Source organism: Zingiber officinale, chromosome 4A (genome assembly GCF_018446385.1).
Source record: "Zingiber officinale cultivar Zhangliang chromosome 4A, Zo_v1.1, whole genome shotgun sequence".
In the NCBI taxonomy this organism is placed as follows: Eukaryota; Viridiplantae; Streptophyta; class Magnoliopsida; order Zingiberales; family Zingiberaceae; genus Zingiber; species Zingiber officinale.
In genome coordinates this window covers 9,738,724-9,748,942 of record NC_055992.1, presented here as the reverse complement: position 1 = coordinate 9,748,942, position 10,219 = coordinate 9,738,724, and the positions used below count along the sequence as shown (strand labels likewise).

Sequence of the window (10,219 nt, the reverse complement as noted above, 5' to 3'; positions counted from 1 at the left end):
GTATATTAAATGAATATAAACAAATTCTTACTAAATCAAACACCAAACTTGTTTATAAACTTTTGATTCATCTACGGTCCTACTAAAAATGACAAAAATTCAAAATTATAGGAAGTAAGATGTATTATTAATTCTAAATTGTATGGACAAAATACCAAAATAAATAAGCTATAGGGAAAAAAATTATATTAATGGTTTCTAAAAATCTATTTTGTCCTTTTTTTTAAAATTTTTTTCTTGTCTATTTTCTATCATTTTAAAAATAATTTTTAAAAAATATTCAAAATTTTATTTTATAAATTATAGGGAAAGTTTATTATTTCCTTCTCAACTTACCTTATATTCTAATAATGTCAATTGCAACATTTTACCTCTCTTTTCTATTTTTTTACTTTGGGGACCAAAGTGAAAGGAAAGAACTGATATTAAACTTTTTAGTTGAAAATTTTTATTTTTTCTCCTCGACAATTATATTCAAAACACACAAATTCCATTATCCTCTGTATAATCTCACTCGGCAAAATTGCTCCAAATAAAACAAAAAACTTATATTTTTCATCCACTCCAAGTCAACATCTTTATTTTTTCAAATTTCTCAGCTAAATATAAGTAGTTAAAATACTTGATTCCCAACAATTATAATACAGCCTTTTAACCATATAAGATTATCCATTTGGTAAAAGATGATTCATTCACTCTAGCATTTTATCAATTCATTCCTAATTAAGGGACAAGAGAAGACATATTCGACCTCAAAATTTTATATGATAATATTCTATACTTTAATCATTGCACTATCATGAGAAGATGCATCTAGGATTATTCATGTTTCCATCTAAGATGAAAATTTCTAGTTAATTAGGCTAAAAGAAAATTTTGCCAAAGATTTATGGGTCGCAATAAATACTTGTTATATGCATGTTTTTAACAAAGATCATGCATGCTCACTTAGTTCATGTTTAATTTGTCAATATCAATATAGCACAATTTTATTGATTATCTTATGTATACGCAAAGCAAAAGTAGAAAGTGGGTGGAAAATAATTGAACGTCGAGACAAGGTTGAGGTCTGGTCAATTAGGTTGACTTGGATGCATACGATCATCCACAATTGACTTTTAGTCAAACATTCATGGCGGGTGGCAACTCAAATCATTCACGTGTCTTATTTAAGCCGTGAATTATTTTTGACGGCTTGGACCCCATTTGACAAAAGGGGTGCCAATATTTTAAGTTCGTTTGGGAATAAATTAAAATAATAAATTTAATTTATATACCATACTATTTAATTAAAAATACGGAGATGAATAATAAATTTTTTACTTCTTTTCATATTAAAAATCATTTAAAAATTTATTAATAATTTTTTAATGTTTTATATAAAAATATATATTCTTTTTAATTTAAATAATATCATAAAAATATTATATATATATATATATATATATATATATATATATATATATATATATATATATATATTATTTTTTGTTAAAATTAAACGTAATATTTATAATTATTTGATATAAAAAAATAAATTATTTTTTTTATAAAAAAGAGTTGTTATAGTAGCTAGGGGTGTAATTGAGCCGAGCTCTTGAATGTTTGAACTTGATTCGTTTATAATCGAGTCGAGCTCGAGCTTTATTTAACGAATATATTCATGCCTCACGAGCTTATTTAAACTTTTATCGAATTTAAACGAGTTTAATAAGTATAAACTATAAATTTAAATATTTATTAAAAATTAAATTATATATTTAGAGAAAATTATAATATTCTTATTAAAATTTATAATTTTATTCTAATTAATAAATTTAATATATTTGTCTATATTTTTCATAAGTAGAGTGTAAAATCTATAAATTTAATATTAAAATTATTATTTTTTAATTTAAAAGTTGATTCATGAGTAACGAACGTGTTCATAAGCTAACGAGCCGAGTATTACGAAGCTTGAGCTTGGTTTATTTATCTTAACGAGCCTCATTAAATGAACTTTTATCGAATCGAATTTCGAATAACTCACGAACGACTTAATTTATTTATATCCCTAATAATAACTTCCTCCTTACATGGGCAGAAGTTAGTAAATTTGTCCGTGCAAATACACAAACAAAATCAAATCTAATTTAAAACCTCATTTTTTAAAAAAAATATATTTCATACTAAAATTTAACATTTAAGAGTGATGCATCACATCATACAACAAACGTGTGTGTTCTGACAATCAACATTTTTAATTGCTAAGAAAGAAGAAGAAATGGCGTATGATGTAAAAATAAAATAAAATATTTGATATTAAATTCTAATAGAAAATTTAAATATTATATTAAATTATATAATAAAAACATTAAAAGTATACTATATTAAATTATTAAATCGATTCGATATTTAACAGGTCCAGTCACAGCCTTAACGAGGTCTCCTAATTTGCCGACTCTCGCTGAATCCTATCTTTGACTGGTACCCAGTGGAGACTTTCGTCTTCGTCGCCCCACCTTCGCCTTCTTTGATGGCGACTGCAATAACCGCCATCATTTTTACGCTATCCTTCACAACAAACCCAAACCTGCCTACTTCTGCTTCTACTTTAAACTGTGGCACGAACCGTAAGGCCGGTGCTCAGCATCTTAACGCACAAAGCGAGTTTTTTTTGCGCATTTAACACAAGTTCGAAAGATTGACCGGTGTGCATCTTAGTGCTTGCATCTTTAGCTGCTCAAGGTTCGGGACTGGGGACGCGGAGGAGAGTAGCAAAAAAGACGGGTCTTTGATGCTCCATCTCGATAGAGGGCCTGATTTATCTGCTAGAAATCAAGAAAACTTGGACCTTTAGCAGTAGGGGGTTTGGTTGCTCGGATTAAGCGTAAAGGTACCTCCTTTATCTGAAAAACCCTTGGTTATTCCTGTATCTGGGATAAAGGGGATATTTCGGTCCGATTGGGGCTTTCGGTGTAGTAGCATAGATTTTTCCTTTCCATAAGCCCTAATATGGTTGGTGATCCAGAACTTATTAAGGTGGAAACTTAGATTTCATATACCCTAGGTTTTTGTTGAGTGATCTACTTGAAATAATCAGTTGTGGGCTAGATTTTCTTGCAACAGTTCTTCCGTGTGCTTTGGACATGGAGAAGCTGCCGAGAGTTGGAGCCTTGGAGAAGTTGCAGAGCTTTCGGTTGGGGAAGCAAAAGAGTTTTCGATTGGGAGTTAGACAGCAAAGCTTCAAAGAAAGGAAGAACAAAAACAGCCCAGGAAAGCGAGGGGATCTGGAGCTCCATCTTGCTGCAAGGGCTGGCAACGTATTGCATGTGCAGAAGATTCTTTCAGATTGTAGTGAGGCCGAGTTGAAGGATTTGATTTACAAGCAGAACCAGGATGGCGAGACCGCACTGTATGTTGCTGCAGAAAAAGGTCATGTCGAGGTTGTTCGGGAGATACTGAAAGTCTCAGACATTCAATCAGCTGGGATCAAGGCAGACAACAGCTACGATCCATTTCATATAGCTGCTAAGCAAGGGTATCTTGGTAAGCCACTGTAATCACTGATGAACACTTCGTTTTGTTCCATGAAAGATCTTAAACAAGGGACAGATATTTGCAAAATTAGGATAGATAGTATCATGATATCTGTATGCAATTTCATGCCACCTTAAGCTGTGTGGTAACTGTTCTTATGGGCATCACCTTTGAGTTTATGATTTTAGAAATCATGAAGAATTGCTACAAGGATATGTACTTTTTTTTTTCAATAGCCAAAATCTCTTTCTGCAAGAATTTTCTTGCTAATATACTTTAACAACCTACACTCATGCTTGCATTATTGCTCACACTCATACTCATACTCAACTCGGACTATAGTTTGCTAGAATCAGTATATAATTTGCTAGTATTGGCAATTTTATAGCAACACACAATTCCTTTGAAATATCTTGAAGGATTGATCTATACCTTTGTTCAGATTTTCTATCAAATGCAAATTGTTACCTTTTTCTTAGCTTGGACGTGTATTTACAACTGTCTTGGGAAATGCAGAAGTTTTGAAGGACCTCTTGCAACCTTTCCCAGCTCTGGCCATGACAACAAATTCATTAAATTCTACAGCCTTAGACACAGCTGCAACTCAAGGACATATTGATATTGTTAACCTTCTGTTAGAAACTGATGCAAGCCTTGCTAAGATAGCAAAGAAAAATGGGAAAACAGTTTTACATTCTGCTGCAAGAATGGGGCATGTGGATGTGGTAAAATTGCTATTAGAAAAAGATCCTAGCATTGGCTTAAGGACTGATAAGAAGGGGCAGACAGCATTTCACATGGCTGCAAAGGGACAAAATGTTGAAATGCTGATGGCATTGCTGGAGCCTGATGAATCAATAGTTAATTTGGAGGATGGCAAGGGGAACAGACCATTGCATATTGCTACAAGGAAGGGTAATCTAAAGGCAAGTCACACTATGCCATTGTTTAATTTGTGCTATCTGATGTGCCAGCTCTGTAATTTGCATGCTTGTTTCTGTCTGCTCTTACACATGCCGGCTTATAACATTACTCTCGCTTCAGCAACTTTTGCAACAAAATGCTAGATTTCATCGACTTCAGTGTGTCAGGTTGTTTTTTTTCCTAGGGTATCTAAACATGTTTTACTAGTTTGGGGCATCCACTAGCATCGGGAGAAGCTTCATGCATTGAATAATTTGCCTTTCCTTGCAGTCTTTGATTATACCTATTGCTTTGGATTTGCAGATTGTGCAAGTTTTGTTGCAAGTTGAAGGAATTGAGGTCAATGCAGTGAATAGAACAGGTGAAACTGCCCTCAGCATTGCACAAAAAACTGAAAATGAAGATATTGCTGCAATTTTAACAGAATTTGGTGCAGTCGTTGCAATAGAATCGACAAATACAGCATCTGCTGCAAAGCAACTGAAGCAAACAGTCAGTGACATAAAGCATGATGTTCAATCTCAACTTAAGCAAACCCGTCAAACAGTAATGAGGGTGCAAAAGATCAAGAAGAGACTTAAGAAGCTACACCTCGGAGGCCTCAATAACGCCATCAATTCAAATACCGTGGTTGCAGTGCTCATAGCCACTGTGGCCTTTGCTGCGATATTCCAACTTCCAGGGTCTTTTGTTGATCAAGCTCAACCGGAATTTACTCTTGGACAAGCCTACATAGCAGATAACGCAGCATTCATCATATTTCTGGTCTTCGATTCTTTGGCTTTATTCATCTCACTAGCTGTGGTGGTTGTCCAGACTTCCTTGATTGTTATTGAGCAGAAGGCAAAGAGGAGGATGGTTTTTGTGATGAACAAGCTTATGTGGCTGGCTTGCCTCTTTATATCGGTCGCCTTCATCTCTCTAACATATGTTGTTGTGGGAAAGCAAGATATGTGGCTGGCTTGGTTAACCATGGCCATTGGTGCTTCAATTATGTTGGCAACTTTGGGATCTATGATCTACTTTGTAATTGTTCACAGAATTGAAGAGAAGAACATGAGAAACATGAGGAGGAACTCAGAGAGCAGGTCCATGATATCAGTGGCTTCAGACTCAGAATTACTAAATAGCGAATACAAAAAGATGTATGCTCTTTAGGATCTACGTAGATATAGTTTATCCTTCTTGTCACTTGAAGGGCTATTATGAACCTAAAGTTATTGTTTTTGTGTACATGGCTAAGCTCCTCCAGCCACATTTCACCATTGAGACGTCAAACAAAACTTTGGAGTCGACTTTTTTGGCATCAAATTCTTCAAAGGATAAGAACACTGCCCTTGATAATCATTGGATAATAAAACTTTGGTGTGAGTTTTAACTCGTTAGAGCGGTGTGGCAAAACATTTTGTTTGTTTATGCTTGAATGGGATTTAGATTTATCAAGACAGTTTAGATTAAATCACCTTGTTAGATTTTGAAAACCATCATTGTGTTCTTTATTCTCCTAAAATTCAACTGGATCCTCCTCTACCAACTGCAATAATCAAAGAAGACGCATCTGTTTCTTTTGTTTTTTTTGTTTTTACTTTCAATGTAATCTTTTTCTTTGTAGTAACAACAACAATTATTATTAGTATTAGTGTTATTATTATAGCAATAATATACTTTTAATATGGAAAATTTTAAACTCCCCATAAAAAAAATTGCCTAACTTAAAATCTAGGTCACTTTTTTTTATCATAGATTTTGGATACAAACACTAATCTTTATTCATTACGTTGGTGATGACTACCCATAAAATTGGCGGATCCCACCAGATGATCTGGTATTGTTCATGGAAAAACAATCCCATCAAGTTGGTAGAAACACAAATCAAATCACATAAACAAAAGCTGGTTCACTTCAACTTTTGTTGAGTTCTTGACACGAAAGCAGTTGACAGGCAACTCGAATGAAAATGAACAATTTTGTGAAACAAATATCCATTTCAAATTTCTAAGTAAATATCCATGCAAAAGCTCAATTTTTTTTTCCATCAATGGCGTTTTGATTTCCACCATGACATAGCAAAACATCAAAGCAAGAGATAAACAAGAGATAGAGAAAGTTTACGACACAAAGCTCCGATCGAAGTCACGCATCACGACTCCGCCACCTCCGGCTGTTTCACTTGCTGAGGCGCGTCGAGAGGAGGCGCGCTTCCGGGGCCGTTGGAGCTCGGTCGTTGTGGAGGCGGCGGCGGCGCCTCCAGTCTCCCGTCGATGCAAGAGGCGCACTTCCGCTCGACCCACCCCGAGAGGTCGTAGTGGCCGTAGCCCATTATGGTCCGGCCGGAGCAGAGGCGGCCGACGATACCCGCGATCACCCCCAGCACAGCGATCAAGGCTAGGGCCGCGATCACCGGCCCGACGGAACCGCCTTGTGATCGGTACGGCGCGGGGTACACCGCCGCTGGCGGTGGAAACTGCTGCTGCGGGAGTGGGAGCGACATAAAAATCAAATCTTTGAAGCGAAAACCCCAGAAAGATTGGATTTTGGGAGCACAAAAAAGCCGAAAAGTTGGTGTTTTCTTAATATGCTGGTTCTCGGGGAAGACTCGAAATGACCGGGTAGATCGCTCAATCTTTGTGCCTTCAGGAAACTCAACTGATCTCTCTGAACTCCACCAGCCGACTCCGAGCTTCTCAGCTGCAGTCGCAAGTCGTTAGGGTTTCCGAGAGACGGCAAAGGAGAAGGGAAAGGTGAGGCCTCCTTTTTGTGCATAAAGGTCTTGTTTCTGCAAATCTGTCTGCAAGGCGAAGGGGACGGAGTAACTGGTTAGGACTCGGGAGCTCTCTCCCAGACGCGCTGGATGCTCAACGCGTGTCCAAAAGAACGGTGATGCATGGGTCATAATACACCATTTTTGACCCTGCATATTATAGCCGAGTTAAATGTCGCAATGAGGGGTGTTGAGTGGGACTGCATTCCTTCTTTAATGCCTTAGAACACAATCCCAAGCCATTGTTTTTGAACTCGGGTAGAGAGTAATTAAGCTTGGGTAGAGGGAGGGAAGATGTTGACAACTTTACTACAGGAAAATATTTGGCTCGAGGGGTGATGGTGGAGGAATTGAGGGTGCCTTTTTTCATGGACCAAGGTACATGTGACCATGTAGGAGGCCACAGAGGGAGCAAGGTCCTTTGGGGGAGCAACATGAACTAAATACCACGTTTAATTACGTACCAACAGCCCGGTGCATTTGCATGTAATTGTCTACAATTCACTCACTCAGTTAACACTGAATAAGTCACTCTGTGTTGATTTTTAGGGTACACTACTTTTAAAGCTGGATGGGTTTGGGATATGGCCAGGCCTTGCTTTATTGTGCAAAAGGCGGGTCCCGCCGCCCAGCGGCCCCCTAGGCCTGGTCCCATAGGGATCCTAGGAGGAGGTAAATCAGCGGTGAATGCTGACCCGGGTAAAGTGTGGTGTCTCCGGAATTTAACACAGCCGGCCCAGATTATTCATCCAGTGCGCGTCCGTGGACCTTTGACCCTACGACTCATTGTACAAGGATGTCACGCCTTAACCGGTTGATCCAGCCCGCGGGTGCGGCCAGGCCCTGCTTTATGAGTTTGCATGGAGTGGAAGCCACTGCTGTGCAATACTTGTCTGAAATATGTGGGATGGGATAAGTAGGGTAAGGCAGCTAGTGTTTTATATAGAGGACTGGTGTGGTGTCCAGCTGAGGTGGTTGCTTTAGGAATTTAGCAAGTTGGATGAGTCATTTCGGACCCATATCTACCTGGATGGAATCCTTTGGTCTTCATTTCACGTGCCAAGTATTTATTTGTTTTTCTCTGACAAAATTCCCCTTGTCTATCCGGATAGAGAGATCATTTTTCCTCTTGAAAGTACAATTTATGAAAATTTAAAAATCGACCAACAAGATAGTCATTACTATTGAAATTCGAATTCTATCCTTTTATTTATTCCTATTTTACCGCACCACACCGGCGGAAACGACAATTTCACTTGCAAAATGCAATAGAATCATCACAGCATTAGCCATTAGTACATGTCACTAAGTGCATACTTTCGTATATCAGACTCATGGAGCATGCTTGCTGTATGTTACTTTCTTCACAAATGACATAAAGTCATCCAAAGACCTAGTCGGTTGAGATTCATGTGATCGAAAAACTGCTTCGGATAAGTATTTATCTCCTCCTTAGAAGAACTCTAGCTCTCCATGTGAGTTAAACTACCCAATTACCATGGTGATGAAATAACTAAACATTCCCTACTGCTGCAGCATATATCAGTTTAGAATTTCGTTCAGAACTACTAAAAGCCAAATGCAAAGGCATTTGCTATCAATTTAATCTTAAGAGTTTTAATAGTTTTACATTTGAAAGTTAGGTCGCTTGATTCGTCTATTGTTGAGATGTAAATCCAACAGCCATGGTCAGGATTCGATATGTATGTTTCAAGGTGTTCTGTGTTGACACAGGTGATTTGGAATGCAAATCTGTCACTGGTTTACCACGGTTGTACACTTTCATGACAATACAAATTCTTTTCGGGATGAGATTTTTGAGGACTGAGGAGCCGCCATAAAATCACCAATATCAAATGTAAAATGTATACAAGCAGAGGAGAGAGGGAGAATCAACAAGCACGCATCTTCGTAAGTAATATCTAGCAATTAACTTAAAACTATTGTCCATTTACTAACTACTTGGGTAAGAATCACAAAGTTCTAATATTAGTCTTCATGGGGTACTTAATTAATTAGAGGGTGATAAATTTATTATAATGAGACAGATATCAATTTCCGACGGATATATGTCCTTGGAGAAAAAACTTCTCCCACCCCTAATTAATCGACAGTTGACTATAAGTTGACTCCATGATTTACTAACATTGGAAACATAGAAGAAATAAGAGGTAATACAAGGCAAGGCTCTCAACTCACCACTCTACGAAATCCACCAAAGAATTTAGAGAGATACAAGAAGATAATTCTTCTCACAAGCTTAAAAGCTCAAATATATTTTAATCTAAAAAATCAACCTTCTCATCTTACTAAAGAAGAGCCTTTATAGACAAACTTGGAACAATCCTCTAAGAAAAGACAAACAATCATTAATAAGATTTAGAGTTCCTAAGTCCTTGGAAATGAAAATTGCATTTAACAAGGTAGCATTTAGACATTAAAAACAAGTTCATTTGTAAGTATCAAGGAGTACACATTCTCGAGTATAAATCCTACAAAGGAGTTAAATGTTTTTCATTATTCCCGAATAGATCTTCTCGGGGAGTGATTCTTTTTATTCCCGAGTGGATCTTCATTATTCCTGAGTAGATCTTCTCAAGGAGTGGTTGTCTTCATTCCCGAGTGGTTCTTCATTACTCCCGAATGGATCTTCATTATTCTCGAGTGGATCTTCTTGGGGTGTTTCTATGTCAATCTCCCCCAGTTGGAAAAGATTCGTCCTCGAATCGAGATTGGGTTGAGTATCAACATATGGAGAAAGGTCAGCGACATTGAACGTTGTACAAACACCATAATCACATGGCAAACCAATTTCATAAGCATGATTGCCAATTCTTTTCAAGATTCTAAAAGGACCATTAGCTCAAGGTTTTAACTTGCCATGTTAACCATGTGGGAATTGTTGGTGCAATTTCCAGTAGGTCAAGGTTGACCTAGTTGACCAAGCGTAAACCTTGGTCATAGTTTCGATATTTGACAATACAGAAAGACATGTAGACATGGACAATGCAGGTG

The 10,219-nt window shown here is 37.2% G+C and overlaps 2 protein-coding genes across 4 annotated transcripts; one reads left to right on the top strand and one right to left on the bottom strand.

The window, feature by feature from the left end:
• The first annotated feature begins 2,561 nt into the window (after positions 1-2,561).
• LOC121969519 (ankyrin repeat-containing protein At5g02620-like) lies at positions 2,562-5,676 on the top strand. 3 transcript variants are annotated; one of them, XM_042519660.1, is made up of 4 exons: positions 2,562-2,875; positions 3,109-3,528; positions 4,036-4,445; positions 4,747-5,676. In XM_042519660.1, exons 2-4 carry the CDS (start codon positions 3,129-3,131, stop codon positions 5,599-5,601), a joined length of 1,665 nt encoding a protein of 554 aa, XP_042375594.1. In that variant the 5' UTR covers positions 2,562-2,875; positions 3,109-3,128; the 3' UTR covers positions 5,602-5,676. The 3 variants fall into 3 exon arrangements, with proteins under 3 accessions (XP_042375594.1, XP_042375593.1, XP_042375595.1); XM_042519659.1 differs by having other exon boundaries at positions 2,563-2,875; positions 3,094-3,528; XM_042519661.1 differs by lacking the exon at positions 2,562-2,875 and adding an exon at positions 2,892-3,021.
• Positions 5,677-6,392: 716 nt separating this feature from the next.
• LOC121973119 lies at positions 6,393-7,381 on the bottom strand. Its single transcript, XM_042524700.1, has one exon. It carries the CDS (start codon positions 6,932-6,934, stop codon positions 6,584-6,586), a length of 351 nt encoding a protein of 116 aa, XP_042380634.1. The 5' UTR covers positions 6,935-7,381; the 3' UTR covers positions 6,393-6,583.
• Between the last annotated feature and the right edge of the window lie 2,838 nt (positions 7,382-10,219).